Source organism: Eubalaena glacialis, chromosome 6, assembly GCF_028564815.1.
Source record: "Eubalaena glacialis isolate mEubGla1 chromosome 6, mEubGla1.1.hap2.+ XY, whole genome shotgun sequence".
In the NCBI taxonomy this organism is placed as follows: domain Eukaryota; kingdom Metazoa; phylum Chordata; class Mammalia; order Artiodactyla; family Balaenidae; genus Eubalaena; species Eubalaena glacialis.
Genome location: NC_083721.1, coordinates 46532623 through 46551661, shown reverse-complemented (window position 1 = coordinate 46551661; position 19039 = coordinate 46532623). Strand labels below are relative to the sequence as shown.

Here is a 19039-nt window from a genome sequence, read left to right as displayed (position 1 = left end):
TGTTTCCATGACCTGGCTTTTGTAAACAGTGCTGCAATGAACATTGTGGTGCATGTGTCTTTTTGAATTATGGTTTTCTCAGGGTACATTCGTCAGGGTCATATGGTAGCTCTATTTTTAGTTTTTTAAGGAACCTCCATACTATTCTCCATAGTGGCTGTATCAATTTATATTCCCAACAACAGTACAAGAGAGTTCCCTTTTCTCCACACCCTCTCCAGCATTTATATTGTTTGTAGATTTTTTGATGATGGCCATTCTGACTGGTGCGAGGTGATATCTCATTGTAGCTTTGATCTGCATTTCTCTAATAGTGATGTTGAGCATCTTTTCATGTGCCTCTTGGACATCTGCATTTCTTCTATGGGAAAATGTCTATTTAGGTTTTCTGCCCACTTTTTGCTTGGGTTGTTTGTTTTTTTGATATTGAGCTGCATGAGTTATTTGTATATTTTGTAGATTAATCCCTTGTCAGCTGCTTCATTGGAAAATATTTTCTTCCATTCTGAGGGTTGTCTTTTCATCTTGTTTATGGTTTCCTTTGCTATGCAAAAGCTTTAAGTTTAATTAGGTCCCATTTATTTATTTTGTTTTTATTTCCATTACTCTAGGAGGTGGGTCAAAAAAGATATTGCTGTGGTTTATGTCAAAGAGTGTTATTCCTAAGTATTCCTCTAAGAGTTTTATAGTGTCTGGTCTTACATTTAGGTCTTTAATCCATTTTGAGTTTATTTTTGTGTATGATGTTAGGGAGTGTTCTACTTTCATTCTTTTACATGCAGCTGTCCAGTTTTCCAGGCACCACTTATTGAAGAGGCTGTCTTTTCTCCATCGTATATTCTTGCCTCTTTTGTCGTAGATTAGGTGACCATAGGTGCGTGGGTTTATCTCTGGGCTTTCTATCCTATTCCATTGATCTATATTTCTGTTTTTGTGCCAGTACCATACTGTCTTGATTACTGTAGCTTTGTAGTATAGTCTGAAGTCAGGGAGCCTGATTCCTCCAGCTCCATTTTTCTTTCTCAAAATTGCTTTGGCTATTTGGGGTCTTTTGTGTTTCCATACAAATTGTAAAATTTTTTGTTCTTATGGGGAACCATGATGTTCACTACTATGCCAGTTCCCCTCAACAAAGTATACTTTTTGGAAATATAAACACACATTCCAAATCTACTTTTCTGAAATAATTGTTTCTTTAAGAAGACAGTGTTCTTAAAACTCAGGCCCATTTTCCCAAGCACTCTCTAGGAAAACACCAGATATTTCTTCACTGATGCATCATTTCAATTTTAGAAAGATAATAGGCAACTTTAATAACATATTTCCTGGGCCCACTAAAAATATCGGAAAGCTATGGAAAAATAGTTTATGAGTACAAAGGAAAAGGGGATTTAAAAATATCCTCTTTGAGATATTTCTCCAAAGAAGAAATACAGATGGCCAATAGGCACATGAAAAGATGCTCAACATCACTAATTATTAGAGAAATGCAAATCAAAACTGCAGTGAAGTATCACCTCATGCCAGACAGAATGACCATCATTAAAAAGTCTACAAATAACAAATGCTGGAGAGGGTGTGGAGAAAAGGGAACCCTTTCATAGTGTTGGTGGGAATGTAAGTTGGTGCAGCCACTGTGGAAAACCATATGGAGGTTCCTCAGAAAACTAAAAATCGAATTACCATATGATCCACAATCCCATTCCTGGGCATATATCCAGACAAAACTATAATTCAAAAAGATACATGCACCCCTATGTTCATAGCAGCACTATTCACAATAGCCAAGACATGGAACCAACCTAAATGTCCATTGACAGATGAATGGATAAAGAAGATGTGGTACATATATACAATGGAATACTACTCAGCCATAAAGAAGAACAAAATAATGCCAATTGCAGCAACATGGATGCAATTAGAGATTATTATACTAAGTGAAGTAAGTCAGAAAAAGAAAGACAAATACCATGTGATATCACTTATATGTGGAATCTAAAAAATGACACAAATGAACCTATCTATGAAACAGAAACAGAATCAGGGACATAGAGAATAGACTGGTGGTTGCCAAGAGGGAGGGAGCTGGGAGAGGGTTGGATTGGGAGTTTGGGATTAGCAGATGGTATATACAGAATGGATAACAACAAGGTCCTACTGTATAGCACAGGGAACTATATTCAATATCCTGGGATAAACCATAAAGGAAAAGAATGTATATATATGTATAACTGAGTCACTTTGCTGTATAGCAGTAACTAACACAACATTGTAATTCAACTATACTTCAATAAAAAATAAATGTTTAAAAAAAGATATAGAATCTAGCATCTTATAAGAACTCCCTTTACTGTAACAATCTGGCATTTTCTACATTTTATAGATGAACATAATAAAAACAAGATATTTGTCCTAATTGGCAAAAAAAAAGAAAAAAAAAAGCCCTCTTTGTAAATATGCTTTAAAGAGAAAAAAATAATTATAAAAATTATAAGAGCAGTAGACTGTAAATTTCTTCCAAATAGAAATTGAAGGTATAATTAATTTTTTATGAGAATGTTGCTGGTATGTATATATATTCTGCTTTGTGGTCATTTAGAAAAAAAATTCCCTTGAAAATTAAACTGTGTTAGTAGCATACTGGTTATTGGTTTCCTCTACTTGAAACCTTACTATTTGAATTACTTACAACGGTGATTGATTGAATCTTATAATATTCCCTATTACTCTTACCTCTGTAACAGACATGCATCATGTTAGTGTAATTAGTGTGTATTTAATTAAAATGTTGCCCTTGCCTGTGTACCAATAGTAGGAATTATTGAAAAATTGAGAAAAAGAAGGTCATTTTGAAAATTACTTTGGTAGAAACATAATCAAACAAGTACAAAAATTCCCTCTGTAATATGGAAGGTTGAAATAATGGGAATGGGCCTTTAGCAGTTTACTGTATCTTACACAGATCATTACACAAGGACCATTACATAATAAAGTAGCGTTTGGAAAATCTAATCAGTGACAAAAATTGGAAATGACTGGACTCTCTGAGTCATAAAATTATACTGCATTTGAGGTAAGTGGATTCTACACATCCACCATTCTTGGCTGCAATACTGACCTATAATTGAGAAAGGTTATAAAATTATGAAGACAAATACGAAACATGGTAAAAGGTTATTTTCTTCCTTCTCAAATTTTGAAAAGAGGGATCAATTCAGGTAAGGTCAAAAGGTTATTTCCAACCACATCATCTATATAAAAAAGTATCCTAAAGCTGAACTCTAATTTTTTTCTTCAGGTAAGTTTCAGAAAGCAATCTAAAGCAAAACTCACTATTATATAAAAGCTTTTGAAAAGTAAGGAGAAAAAAACCCCCAAAACACTGAGGCAGTATCATGTTTCCTACTAAACCTCAAACGAGATGTTCTCTGATAGTGGTTCTCTTTTTGGGAAACTGAACTAGCTGAGTAGCATATACCTAAATGATACCATACCTAGAAGGCATTTGGGCTTCAAATTGCTTCAAGGTGAATCCTTCCTTCCCTCCCTCCCTTCCTCCCTTCCTCCTTTCCTTCCTTCCTTCCTCCCTTCCTTTCTTTTTCATTCTTTCTTTTTCATTCATTCATTCTTTCTTTTTTTTCTAAAACAGCAGCATGTCAGGGAAAAAAACAAAATCCAAGTCTCCAGTCTTGCATTCAGATCATTAGTTTGAGCTAAGTTTGAGCTAAGTTGCCTCTCATTTATGTGGTGCTAGTTTTTTTCCTACATATTAGCTCTGTGGGGATTTGATTATTTAATGTTGCCTGCTGTTCATGTTTTGCTTACATTACACAGTGTAAGTGTTGGGAGAACTGCAGTGCCCTTGGTGTCCTCTTTGGAGCCAGTGTAGCTTCTAGCATTACAATGTACTCCTATTATGTAGTAAACAACAATTATTTTGAACTTGGATGAAAATAACATAGAACATTATCCTGCAATACCTTAAAAAAAAAGAAAAAAATGCTAGAAAACAGCAAGGAACTATACACCTTCAATGTGCCTGTGACATGTTTCTGGTAATAGGCTAAATATATTGATGATTAGAATTTTATTTTAAGCTACTGCCTTAAATATTTTTAAGAAATATAATAAATATAGTACATTTTATAAATTTTTAACATCAAGACAAAAAAATACTGCAGAAAAGATTTATAGTTCCAAACAATAGTGAGTCAATCCACATTCTTTTGCTGACAGGAAACAATGAAAACATTTCTCTTGTGATACAGTGGCATACATACTTAAAGATGCTTTGATCTCATTACGTAGAGCTTGCGTGGTATGGTGACTCCTTTGAAAATTAGACTTCTACGGTATAGCTCAGAGGGTAAAAGCATGCACTTAAGAGTAAGTAGGGGGCTTCAACTTCAGTTCCATCGTTAACCATCTAGTAACCTTGGGTAAGTTGTTTAAACTTTCTAGAAAGCCTCGTATCTACAAATGGGAGTAAAAAGAGTATCTATCTTAAAGAATTATTCTGAGGATTAAATGAGCCAATATCCTAAAATACTTGGCTCATAATAAATTCAGAAATTGCAAGCTATGATTATTACCATTGATTAATTAAATACCTTCTATGTACCAGGTGCTTTATATATATTATCTTTCACTTTTTCAAATCCTGCAGTTGAGTATTTTGAACCCCATTATAGACAGTGTCTCAGAAAGCTGAAACCCCTTGCCTAAGAGTACATGGCCCGTGAACTGCAGAGCTGGGATTTCAACTCCGATCTTTCTAGCTCTAAAGCAGTGGCTTCTAACTGGGAGTGATTTTTATACCCCATCTCTGACTGGGCAATGTTTGGGGGCAGTTTCGGTTGTCATGACTGGGAGGGTGCTACTCGCACCTAGTGGGTAGAGGCCGGGGATGGCGTGAAAGATGCACAGGACAGCACCCTTGCCCGCATACCACAGCAAAGGATTATTTGGCCCAACAATAGTTCCGAGGTTGTGAAACCCTCCTCTAAAGCTCTCATGATCTTTCCACTACACCTGCTGCCGCACTAGAATATAATGATGCACAGTGTTAATATTTTGGTGCCATTTGATACTGCAATAAATAAAACTGCTCTTGAAAACAATGCACAGAAAAGAATACTATAGTATATCTCTGGCAGCACAACTGCTTTCCTTCGGGGACTTCCTTCCTCACTCCATGTGATTATGGGGAAATTGCCAACCACAATGCTCCACCCACCTCCGAATGCACATGCTGGTACCTAAACCTTGCTGGGCCGATCCTAGTGTCCATTCCCTGGCATGGTTTTGGTTCAGAGTTGGGTAGAGCCCTAACACAGCCAACCAGTCTTCTCTGGGATTGGTGTATGAATTTTCACAGAGAGAAGGTTTCATTCTGCTGAGGTTGCTAAGCTGGAATGCTGAACCCTGGAGCATAAAGAAGAATAAAGCAAAGAAGAAGACCTTTGCAATAGGAGAAAATGAGGTCAATGGACCTAGTGCTTGGGAAGCACTAAAAATCCTGCAGATCCCCGAGATATAGCACTGCTCAACTCCTTCTTAGTCTCATGAATGAAAAAATTTATTTTTACTTAAGTTAGTTCACATTGAGTTTCTGTCATTTATAATCAAAAGTACCTTGAATAATAGAGTATGCATGCTTTTTTGGCATATGCTAAAAAATAGCTATGTTGCATTCACACAATGTTGTTTATATTAAAAAGGAAAAGAAGGCCTGAGGTCCACTCTTGAGGAGTGTACATTCTACTTGGGGGCAGGGGCAAGACTTAGAAATGCCAGAACTTCATCTCCTCCCCTACACAGAGGGCTCCTTGGCAGCAGGGGCTGGATTTTCCAGTTCTCCATCCCCATCCACATGCCCAGTGACTGGCATGTGTTCAAACTGCTGAAAGGCTAAGCAGATGGCACCTACTGTTATGTTTGGTATGTCTTTTATGGACTAGTCCTGGGTACTCTGTGTTTTCTCATTTCCTTATGTACATTCCTAATGTACATTACCACCGACCTTTGGGAAAATCATTATATTATTCACGAAAATAGATTATGCAAACTCAGAATCGTTCATTGCAATGAAATATGCCACAGTCTGCAGAATGGAGGGACTATCTCATGAAAACTATCTGAAATTTCCTAAACTCATTTAAAATCCTAAAGCATGTTAACATTCCATATTCAACTAAGCCCATAAATTAAACTCACCAAAATGTAATAAAAATACAAAATATTAAAACAGAGCATAGTTGAATTTTTACTGTCTAAAAATGACTTTCTTTATTTAAAATACACCTTGGTTGCATAAAGTCAAACACAAGACTGAACTTCGATCAAACATGAGAAATGCAGGACAAACAGGAAATAACTAATATTTGGAGAGAGCAGCTTGGAAAGTTTTGATTAAGCTATTTCTGCTTCCAAACAGAAATTCTGGTTTCAGGATCTGTCACAGATACGCTGACTTCCAATATGTTAAACTAAACAGAATTTCAACTCTACTGCAGCAGCAAAAAATATTCACAAGATACATAAAAGATTTTAGCTCTTAGTACTTTCCTCTCCTCTTGTATTGATCTGAGGACCTAGAGGGTTTGGCTTTTTATTTATTTTTCCCAGAACTTTTTGTTCTCCTCTTTTCAGATTCTTGCTTGCATATTCTTTGGTAGCCACTCAAAGACCATGAAAATAACCAGCTTAGCCCTTACCTGGTCCTTGAAGAACAACCAAGCTCTGGGTGGAGGGAGCATTCAGCCTTGTGCTGTGGGCATTGGCAACCCTGAATGAATGAGGATGGGCTTAATGTCCAGGAGTCTATTCCTGGCTGCAGCAACTTCTTCTGATTCCAGATATAGTCTTTGTGGCCAAATGAGGTTTAATAGACAGAATGGCTCTGTAAATGGTCATCTTGGACACAGATCATCAACACACATGGCCAGAATGGCTGGGTGAACTGTTGGGCACGATCCAGGAAGGGAGGAGTTGACAACAGGGTTTGGACTACGCTAGGCAACAGTTAAGAACAATTTACATGGGGGTCTGTGTTGGAAACCACACATTTGGGCTTTTTCTCTCAGAGGCTGCTCTCCTAGAAAATCTGTCTTGCAGTCTGGTATCTTCACTTGTACATGCTCTGCTCTGTGGAAGTCCTATCGGATTTCCTGTACCTCCACAGAGATTCCTAAACTTGAGAAAAGAACAATCTGAATCATTCTTTTGCTGAGACAAGTATGATAAAACTATTTCTCCAGAGATTATAAAACCATACCATGTTACTGTCAAAAGGGATATTAAAAACCATTTAACCTACTCCTTTCATTGTATTTATTGGTCATGAAACTGAGGCACTTTCATTGTTGAATTATAGTCTACATAACGATGGCCGTGGTTACCAAATTGGTGGTACAATGTACCCCAGGCAGCAAGATGGTATTCCAGGAGGCAGGAAAAATAATAGAACTTCTCTTTATGTTTATTTGTCTCATCCTATTGTAAGAAAGACTATTTATGCATGTCTAATAAGAATGACTATGACTTTTATGGCCATAATGAAATGACTGTTACAAATGTATTTGGCAATACATATAATATATTTAAAATCAAACCCCTAGCATTTCTTATCCTCCTTTCTTGCTTTTCTCCCCCGAAGCAGTGATTATCAGGTTACATATTATATATTTTACTGATTTCCTTTGTTTAAACTCTGTTTCCCTCTTGCTAGAATATAAACTCAATGAGGGCAAGAAATCACTGGCCCATAGACTGTGAACTAAACCACCATGAAAGAGGCAGTTATCCCCTCTTCTCTTCTCCTTGCCCATAGTCTTCTAAAAGGTTATTAGAATTGTTGTCTAATATCACTGTCAAAGCACTTACTATGTGATTCTAGGGAAATCATGTCATTTCTCTAAGCCTCAGTTTCATAATCAAGTTCAACTCGGGTTGGACTAGATAATCTTTATGGTCCCTTCCAGGTGTAACACTTGTTTTCTGTTGTATCTCCGCTTCCTGAAACAGAGAAGGCACCCAATGAATATTTTTTAATGAAAAATGAATATATTAGTACAGTAGTACTTGTATACAATGTGCAAATGAGTATACATGTGTCAGTTGTGAATGCTCAAGAACTTTTTACTGGCAAGGATGTATTATTAGTAAAGTTTGGAGTCCTCTGAGTTAGGCAATTTTTTATTTTACGTCTGTCAGGAAACAGGTTAAGACAAGGACTAAATGGAGTACCAGTTAAGGAGGGCACTTGAACTGAGGGCTCTTCTGTGCAGTGAAGACTTTAACTCATCTGGAGGAGGACTTTTTATTCTAGAGATTTGCTTGAATGGCCTATTTTAGTCATGTCAAAGTAGGACAGGCAGGCAAGCGTTATCTTGGGTTAAGAGTAGAGCAGGAACTATGGTGACTGAATCCAGGGCTTCTATTACCTTGGATAACTGGTTAAATAAAGATGAGTTCTTTTTGGGAGAGAAGGGATGAATTTCTGCTTCTGGGATTCAATTTTAAGAAGAGCTGGAGAGGTGGTCACAAGTTGCCCCAAACAAGGCCCAGAGACAGGAAAGAGCAACGAGGTCCTTCAAATAAAATTCCCTGAAGGACAGTAAACTCTAGGCAAATGACCTGGATCCCAAAAGTCTAAGTGTTGGGAGTGGAGCAAAGGCTGCTGATTATGGCGTACTCTGTACTTAAGGGCAAATGTTCTGCAGGACCGAGCCACCTGGCTTTGTGTTTTGATGATGTGCTTTAAAGAGCAAGGTTGAGCAGTGTTTTATGACCTTGAACCGGCTGCCATGTAGGTTTCTGGACCTGGATTCTCCGCAGAGTCAGTAGGCACCTACAGGACTGAGCAGGACCCAGCTTCTAAAGCAACACTCCAAGGCAGGGAGAAACAGTAGCCGTGGTGAGCTAACCAAAACCCAGTCTTCTCTGTGTCTGGCATTCAAAAAGGATAAACCTTCTCTGTCGCTGAACAAACCCTTAAGATACCTGGACAACTTGAGGTGGGGGTAAAGTAATGAGTGTGAGGTGTGGAGGGGAGGCTCAAGCAATTGAATGGAAAACAGAGAAGAGATGTGACAGGAGTTGACTGCGTTTAGGGATTTTCTATAGTCATAGAGTCTTTGTTTCCCCTTATGAACATTCAGAATCCCATTAGAGCTGACTTCCCATTGCCATTGTCTCAGAAACCATTAGATACTTGGAGGAGGCAAATGAGTAGACAAAGTCTCAATTCTGGGATGAGGGAGTGGGATATTAAAATATATTTGCAGCTCTGACAGCACATTTACTTGCATTGTCAGGATACTAGTATATTTTGACTACCATCTCTACTACCTTGGACAGTCCCATAGAGGTCAAAGGTGTGTTAACTATCCTGTTCTATAGTATTATTAGCCACCAAGGTAGTTTTTACAGATAAAACGGAAACAAAACAGATTGCAAAGAGGGTCACGTATCTCAAAAGAGCCGTACTAGATGACACATATTGATAATCCATTGCCTGAAAGCATTCAGTCTTTTTCTACTAAGGGATATCTAGTCTAAATTAGTTTGCTCTTTACAGTGGTACATGAAATTGCTCTAAGGAAGAAATGAAAAGTAAACATTATTCATTGTTTTTTGTCACCTGTAGCCCAAGGCTATTGCATGAGCACAGTCACACTACCTTAGAGTGATATATGTGGAAGTATCAGATGTAAGACATAGATCAGGTACTTACGTGACAAAGTCCATCAGCTGGCCCTTATGACACCAAATACAGCTCAGAGTGAAAGGCTGCTCAAGTTTGGCCACAGACCCTGACAACTCTCAGGAAGATAAGGGCTAATTTGAGTGAGGGCAAAAGGCGTTATTTCCCCATCAATGCTAATATGTCTGCATTCATAAAATGGCAGTTTAACTATGGGTGGCACTTACGTCTTGGTTAGACATTTCCCAGTAAGGTCTCTCTCCATAGGACATGACCTCCCACATGACAATGCCATAGCTCCATGCATCACTTGCCGAGGAGAATTTTCTGTAGGCAATAGCTTCTGGGGCTGTCCACCTTATGGGTATTTTCCCACCCTGGAAAACAAATTGGAGACTTTTTCAGTTGGGTCACAGGTGTACTAAAGATTGAAGTGGCATTGCAATTAAATATATTTTATGAGAAAGACCTAAACACTGCATGATAGCATTGGCATTTTAAATAAAAATAAAAAGAAACCAGAATAATGTTAAAATGTCAGAAATATATTTCCTATAATAGTTATTCAGTGAAAACAGCTTTAATGGGAAATAAGTCACACTTCAGAAATATTTTATTTCATTCATTAGAGAAATTTATTTTCACTTTAGAATCACACAATTAAATTCACTATCATGCCATTTGAAGAATGTTCCAGATGATAGGACATTAAAGCTAAATATCACTCAACATTCATTAAACATTGTATTGCATGTATAAATAATAATGATAATAAATTCTAACTTAATTGAAATCAAATGGTTAAATACAGAACTGAGATTTTTCTCTAAACAATTTAACGTTTATCAGAACTTTATTTCATTTCCCTTTCGCTCTTTTTCATCTGCTACGATTACGTTTCTTTGAAATTTAAAAATCCTTGAACATTATACAAAAGCCCCTGAAAAAGATATCTTCCAACTCTTTAGTCTACATTTTTGTTCTATGGTCAAGTTAACATTTGAACATATTAAAGAGACTAAATTGCATGAATTTAGTCTATACTGTTCAGGTACTAAAGTCGCCTATTGCGTTATACTTAGTTTTTTATCAACACATTACATTTTATCTCTCAAAACACTCTATAAGTCCCTTCTTACTGTAATGACAAGAATAAAACTCTTCACGCATTTGATTTACAATTTTTGAAATCTGCAGCTCTGAACAGCAAGTTGAGCGAAGGAGAGCAACCCTGGCGCCACTAGATGGCGGAAGAGGACAACGAGCGGCTCCCAGACGCCGGTCTCCTACCCCGCGGAGAGGGCTTCTGCTCCCAGCAAATGATTTTCGACAGTCCGAAAACCCACCACGATGGAATTGTTTCATCATTATCAGCACTTTCAGGACCACACCATCTGATCACCCGCAGTGCTCAAAGTCTGGTGTTAGGGTGAGTGGGGTGGAGGGAAACAAAGGGTGCATTCTCTGGCCCTTGAGGAATTCAGGGGGAACATCTTTAAAGAGGAAGCCGTTAATCGAGTAACCAAAACACTACTTATTTAGTAATCTAAACACCACTTCCTTGAAGGGAAAAGAGATTCACCCGAAATAGGAATAATTAGGTTTCACAAGGCAAATGAGAACATTAACAGAACCTCACTTTAAAGACTTGTGGCAAGGAATTCTTAAAAGGAAACTTGGGGGGAAATACCTTGAATTCAGTCCCCTCCTTTCACAGGTGAGCAGACTGAGCCCAAGGTTTAGAGATTTTGAGACTCTTCCCCACACTGTTAAGCACATAGTGTCAACTAATGTTATCACAGTAGTATTGTGGAACATTGCTATAAAGATGCAAATATTTCAGCATGGGCGAAATTTGGGCCAAACTAACTTTCATGTTTTAACACAGAGTATCTATAACCGCATATCACAGTAGTATAACAGAAGGGAGCCTGAAACCTGGGGTTTTCACCTTTTGGGGCAGCACCAAATTAAGAGCAGGAAGTTAAATTTGCAAAGTTGGTGATGGAAGTTTAAGAGGGTGGTGAGTCCGGGAAGGGGAGGATTCATTCTTAAACCCCAAGTAGAGTTGCCAGATAAAATATAGGACCCACAGTTAAATTTGAATTTCAGATAAATAACAAATACATTTTTTTTTTGTATTAGTATGTCCCATACAGGAATTATTTTTTGGTATAAGTACGTCCCAAATATTGCATGAGACATATTCATACTAAAAAGATATTCATTGTTTACCTGCAATTCAAATTTAACTGGGCATCCTATATTTTTATTTACTACATTTGGCAACCCTTAACCCAGGGCATTAAAATAATTCAGAAATGGGAACATTGTAAGTGATCCAACAGAACACAGTGTTCTGAAAAAACTAGGTGGTCTATGCCGCAGGAGGGACGAGGCTATTCCGACTTGTATTCGTGCACTCGCACTGCAGCAGCCTTTGTTTTAGTGTGTGTTGTGGCCGAAGCTCCTCAGGCTTGTGGCTCTGCTTTTTTTTTTTTTTAAACATCTTTATTGGAGTAGAATTGCTTTACAATGGTGTGTTAGTTTCTGCTTTATAACAAAGTGAATCAGTTATACATATACATATGTTCCCATATCTCTTCCCTCTTGTGTCTCCCTCCCTCCCACCCTCCCTATCCCACCCCTCTAGGTGGTCACAAAGCACCGAGCTGATCTCCCTGTGCTATGCGGCTGCTTCCCACTAGCTATCTATTTTACGTTTGGTAGTGTATATATGTCCATGCCACTCTCTCACTTCGTCCCAGCTTACCCTTCCCCCTCCCCATATCCTCAAGTCCATTCTCTAGTAGGTCTGTGTCTTTATTCCCATCTTGCCCCTAGGTTCTTCATGACCTTTTTTTTTTTTCTTAGATTCCATATATATGTGTTAGCACACGGTATTTGTTTTTCTCTTTCTGACTTACTTCACTCTGTACGACAGACTCTAGGTCCATCCACCTCACCACAAATAACTCAATTTCGTTTCTTTTTATGGCTGAGTAATATTCCATTGTATATATGTGCCACATCTTCTTTATCCATTCATCTGTTGATGGACACTTAGGTTGCTTCCATGTCCTGGCTATTGCAAGCCACTTAAGTCAGGCTCAGGTTTCTTTCAAATATGGAAGCCACACTTCCAGAGAATGAATACCAAATCTGTAGATTTGACCTCAGAGCAGATGCAAGAGGAGCAGTCTCATCGAGCATTTCTGAATCTGGATATTTCTTGGTCTCTTCTGGCAAACAGTACGTGGAAGTGTGACTTGCTAGACTGCTGGGCTGTTCCTTTGCTACATAAATCTTTGTGAGTTCTATTGAGACAGGCTGAACAACAGAGTTAAGGGTTATTTTATGTGCATTCACTTATAAATGACATCTCATATAAATGAGTCACATATACATTTATATTTCCTATAACTTGGTATCACATATAAATGATAACTTTATCACTTTCCTTCCTAAGATTTTACTTTTTTCCTCAAGGGGAAGATATTACAGAATGTTTGATTAATAAGCATTGCTACATGTTATGGACTGAATTGTGTTCCCCCCAGAATTCATATGTTGAAGCACTAACCTTCCATGTGACTGTAATCTGGAGCTAGGGCCTTTGAAGAGGTAATAAAATTAAATGAGGTCACGAGGGTGGGCCCTAATCCAATATGACTGGTGTCCTTCTTAGAAGGTGAAGAGACACCAGAGGTGTGCAGGCACAGGGAAAAGGCCGTGTGAGGACACAGCAAGAAGGTGACCACCTGCAAGCCAAACAGAGAGGTCTCAGGAGAAGCCCAAACTGCCGATACCCTGAATTTGGATGTCCAGCCTCCATAACTGTGAAAAATAAATTTTTATTATTTGAGCCACCCAGTCTATGGTATTTTGTTATGACATCCCTAATAGACTAATACACTCCCCCCATTAAAAAAACCAAAATTTTTTCCCTAAGATGAGCAACAATGCAAAAAGGACAGTACATCTTTATTTCAGGTTTTTTTCCCCAAGTGTCATATTGTAATGGAAAGTGTAAGTTAGAATAAATCTTAAAATATTAAGTATGAAAAATTGGCACAGAAGTTTTAATGTAGGAGATACTATTCTCATTAACAAAAATGCATGGTAACATGAACCTGACAGTATGCACAAACTGCAATAATTCTGAGCATATATGGGATGGAGATAAGAAAGCATTCAAATCTTTTTTTCTAATGGGAGGATCTATACTAGATATAGTTTATATCTAAGTGCAAGATGAGACAGAAAGGAAGATGTACTTAAGGTTACTGTATGGTCTGTACTGTCTTTCCTACTTTAGAGGAAACTCCTACTTTACAGTTTAGTTCTTTAAAAAAGATTTTTTTTTTTAATTGAATGGACCAACAAACTCCTGTGGCTTTATCTCATCTACTTATTTTTGCCCATGATCTTGAATCATAGACAGAGGTAATGCACTAAGGTACTTTCTTTTTTTCTCAAAGTGTTAACCACCAGATGTTTGTTTCAGGTTTCAGGAATGAACAAATAGTACTTTAAATTTGAAATCACAATCATTGGAACATTACATGTTGCTTTGCCATATGTTTGTGAGAAAAAAGAAGTTACCAAAGATACTAATCAAAATGGCTGAATGTAACTCAAAAGTCTTCTCAGTTACTAATACCCCCCTTATGCAGCAAGCTTAATCACTTAGGGAACAAAGGAGAAACAGGAAGTAAGCAAACTGGATATCACTACTGAGAAGTTTGTTAGCAAACCTTTTTTCTGTTTTTCAAGTCATATCCAGAGCTTGATTTCTAATAACTAGGTAGGGAGATTGTAGCAGAAAAAGTGCTAAAGGGGGAACCAGGAGCCCTGTGTGCCTGTAAACTCTGTACCCCTCATGGAGTTGTATTATAGTTGTGTTTAACTCACATCTGAGTTTTAGAACTTAATCCTCTGATCTTCAGCAGAGGGAACAATCAGTTGAAATATAGTAAGGTTACAGAGGCTTAATACTAAAACCAAATGGAAAAATTCCATTGAGAAAGAAGAACACAATAAAAATCTCATTTCTCATTCAATGGATTTGATGGTTATCTTCAAGGCAAATGATTTGAATAGACACCAATTTGCCAGCAGACTTTCCTTTTATTTCCTCCATCTATTGCTGTAGTACCCAAACTCCAATGAGTATAAAAATTATAGTACAGAAAACATATATACCATGCTTAAAGATTAGTTTAAGGAATTCCTAATGGCAATTTTGACTAAATAATGTTTTTCCTTATGAGCTTTAAATTCTAAGTGAGACGCAGCTCTACCATAATCCATTGTGTGACCATGGGCAAGTCTTAACTCTGAGTCTTTTATTTCAGATATGCAGAATGAGGGGACTTGATTCAATGATCATAAAATAGTAAACTATAATGAGTTTTAATATTTGCCTGCAGTGTCTCAGCTCAGATTATATTGTAAGGAGATAGGCCATATGAGTTGGTACCTAAACTGTGTGAACAGATAGCCTGATGACAGATAGCAAAGGAGACAAGGACACTCTTATATATCCCAGGTCAATGGTCACAGTGACCATCTTGAGTGGTAAGGAAGAGTTAAAATAACCACTTTTGTTTAAGAAGGCAACAGCATGAATAATACATTTTAGGAAGGTATGGGATGGAACCAATATATTGCTTTTCCCCCCTTTTTTTAAATTCTTTATAGGTTAAAATACTGTTAACGAGTAACCATTAGTTATTTGGAAAACTCATTATGAGGAAACTTAGTGAAAGAGGCATTAATGTGTTTCCTGAAAGATCACTTTACATTATACTTTCTTGTCAGTGGGATTATCTCTGGCAGAGTGGCCTGGGAGCGCTAATGGGGGAATCAGCATTTTGGGGTGTTCTGCCTCAATTTGTTACGGTGTCCTGGGAAGTCATAGCAAATCACAGAAAGATCTCACAACAGAGTAGTTAATACAAACAACTCTCATTAAGGGGATATTCTTCTTTCTCTTGAGAATTACTGATCTTGAGAAATAAACCCGTCTCTGAGCATCTCTTTGTAGTTTGTATTCCCAAATCAACAAATTAAAATATTATAATGCACAAATATTATCTTGTGCAAATCTTTTAAAATGACATCCCCACCCCCTCTCAGAGGGGCATGTACTCTCCTCCTTCACTGAAATTTGCTGATCTAGGGCAACTTTGGTACTTTGTGAAGTTTTATGCTCTTCTGAAATATGGGGATAATATCTGTCCTTCCTTGAAGAAATACTGAGGACCATGATGCAATGAATTCTTTTGTAAAGAAGAAAGCTTCTCATATTTTGGCTTCTAGGTATAATTTATTAAAGGAATTAAATGAGATAGTACAAATGAAGCATCTCTTAGCTGTCAAAACATGGTAGGCACTTAGCAAATATTATTTGTCTCCTTAATTCATGTATTTAAATTTGTCTTATTTTTGGACCTGCTCGGCTTCCAGCCCAGACCAGCATCCCAGTTCACTCATCTCGAGTCACTGAGCCACCCCCTACAGTGTCCAGGCTCAGGGGTGATCTTCTCAAACCAGAGGCACCAATTCTGCTGAGGGACAGGCTCTGACTCAGTTCCTATAATTTAGACCTTGTCTTGTGCAGTTTGAGGAAATCTGTGTATCTTGGTCCAGTGAGTTTGGTCCCATGTCTACGTTCCTGCTATTGCCCCACCAGTGACCTTCCAAGACTGAAGACATATCTCATTCCTCTTATTCTTTCATAGGTAGAACTCTGTCATCAAAGAACATTATCTATGGCTGAACATGATCTACGGCACCCAGATTTCTGCCTACAGATGGACCTGCCTGATAATGATTCTCTCTGGATTTCTTTCCTTTTCCTGGGTGTTTCTCTTCTCTTTGTAGGTACAAAAAGGTACAAACCTTTTCCCTCAAAAATGCACATGTAGATACACACAAGACTGCATCAGTATCATGGGATTCATAGGTGTTAGACTGAGATACTTTTGCTATAAGCAAAAGACTCTTTTTGGCATAGTATTTTTAAAATGTAAGTCATTGGTTAATAATAACCAATTTTTATAGGATAACCAGTACTGTACAAATTTATGGTAACTAGCATTGTTTTAGGCCACAAACATATGAAATACACCATTTTAGCATTTTTATGTAAAACAAAGACTTCTGAACAGTTGTTTCTTGTTCCTGTGTGGGTATTCACTGAGGTCTCAAGGTCTTGGATTTTACGAATCCAGAACTCACAAACTGTTTGACCTTGGCTGAAATAGGCCTGCAGTTAGGTTTTTCATGGCTAAGTTTTTTTTCAAGTGAATCTAAATGCCTTTAGACAGGCCATGGGCTCTCCAGAGCACCACCACGCCACTCTACTATTTCACCAAGTCTTTCATCAGACACACTTGACCTATTTCCAGTGTCCTCCTGGCTCCTGCAGGCATTGCGATTCCCCCGGCCCTACTCTAACTTTAACCCAATCTCCCTGTTCTGATGATGAAACAATTATCTACTTCTGAAATTTACTTTCACTGTGTTTTTCATAAGGAATAGGACAGGTGAGAAACGACTTCAAATAAACATGAGTAGCTAATTCCTCATCAGCTTCGTTTTCCATCCACTCTCTAAAAGAAATTCTTAACTATGGAAAGACTTTCTCATTTTTCTCGCCTCACACCATCTACCTAAAACTGCAGTCCATTTTATTCACTGTCTAAATGTATAAACAGCTCAGTGAATGCTAATTGTTTTGTTCCTTTAATGCAGTGGTGCTTATCGTGCTGTTCAAAGCCTCAAGAATTAGAATCCTTTACCTGCTTTCTCTTAAATTGCTCCCTAAAATAATTCACTGCCCTCTATTTCTCAGTACCCTCTTTCGATGGGAATATAGTTGCTACATCATTAAGTGAATACCACTATTCTGGGGGTTATCTGTTAAATTAGATTTTCTTCTCCATTTTATAAGGTAGATGAAGTAGGACACAATGTTACTATCATGTGGGAGAATTAATCATATACATTATTATGAGAATTGTCATTGTATCTGAGTGTAGATAACCACTGACAGGAAAGGCAATTGAAAAAAAACCAATCTATCATTCATTATGATTTTACAAATATACTGTATGGTAAGGTCCCAAGAGGATAGCTGATACTAACAGAGTTAAAAATACTACTCCTACTTTTCTCTGGACAGTACCACTCTTCCTTATGTCACCCCTCTCTCCTCTCTCTCTCTCTCTCTCTTTTCATTTTAATCCAGTTCTTCAGAAGCCTAGCTACCCCCCTACTTCTTCCCCAGTGTACTTTAATGAAGTTTTCTTAAAGTTTTCATCTATAGTTTTTATGGCAAAGACCTATGGAAATTAGCATAGAAGTAATAGTTTTCTAAAAATGTCCCACATAAATCATAAAGGGGAATAAAGGATTAATTATTTTGGGCCATTAATATCGAGACATTTAATACATTAAACATTAATATAATATATAAAATGATAATATAATTCTTCATGCATATAACACTTGAGTGTTTAAAAGCATTTTTATCTGAATAGCCTCAAACTGATGTATACCACTAAAGAGCGAATACTTTGCTTTCTTATCAGTTGTCCTGTGAGAATAATGATAATAAAAAGCACTGATTAATACTTATACCATCCATCTCCATCTACAGTTGGATGCTGTTTATTTGGGGAAAAAATTCAGATCCTGTCTTTAGGAAAAGAGATTGCATAAAATGAGGTATGTCTGTATTTATACTAGTATTATTTGGAAACCCTGTTTGAAAACAAATATTCAGAAAGGATGGACAAAGTGTTTAGGACTCCGGGGCATACACAGTGGTGATTCTCATAAACCCAGGGGTGCCTGCTTTGGAGCGAAAGTGTACAATGTGGAGTGAGAAAGCGACTGTGAAGCAAAACCCCTGGCTTCTAATCTCTCTTTTTTCTGTAATTTGTCGTGTGATCTTGGGCAAGTTGCAGATTCTCTGTAAATTGAGGGGTTGGACTGTGTGATTTTGCAGTTCATGTGACGTTTAATACTCTATGATTTGTCGAAACACGTAATACCCCAGCGAGTTAAAACAGAAGGGACCACCTCCACTTCTGCCTGAGGAAACGTAGCAGAAAGGGTTAGTGCCGAGCTCAGTTGCTCGCTGTGTCACTGTTATGCCCACAGGCACTTTATACATTAAATCAGACTCTTGACAGATCCACAGTGCTCTGACTGAACATATCTGAGAAGCAGGTCTCCTCTTGTAGCTGTCACGTGCAGTGTTGTGCTGTATCAGTTCAGAGAGGAACCGTGACCTCAAATTACCCATTTTCAGAAAGGCTA

The 19039-nt window shown here is 37.7% G+C and overlaps 1 protein-coding gene across 1 annotated transcript in view; it reads right to left on the bottom strand.

The window, feature by feature from the left end:
* EPHA6 (EPH receptor A6) overlaps positions 1–19039 on the bottom strand; it is an 846791-nt gene that overhangs the window by 23399 nt on the left and 804353 nt on the right. The window contains exon 16 of the mRNA XM_061194037.1: positions 9934–10083. Within this exon, the coding sequence (XP_061050020.1) occupies positions 9934–10083 (150 nt within the window). The remainder of the gene's footprint in view (positions 1–9933; positions 10084–19039) is intronic.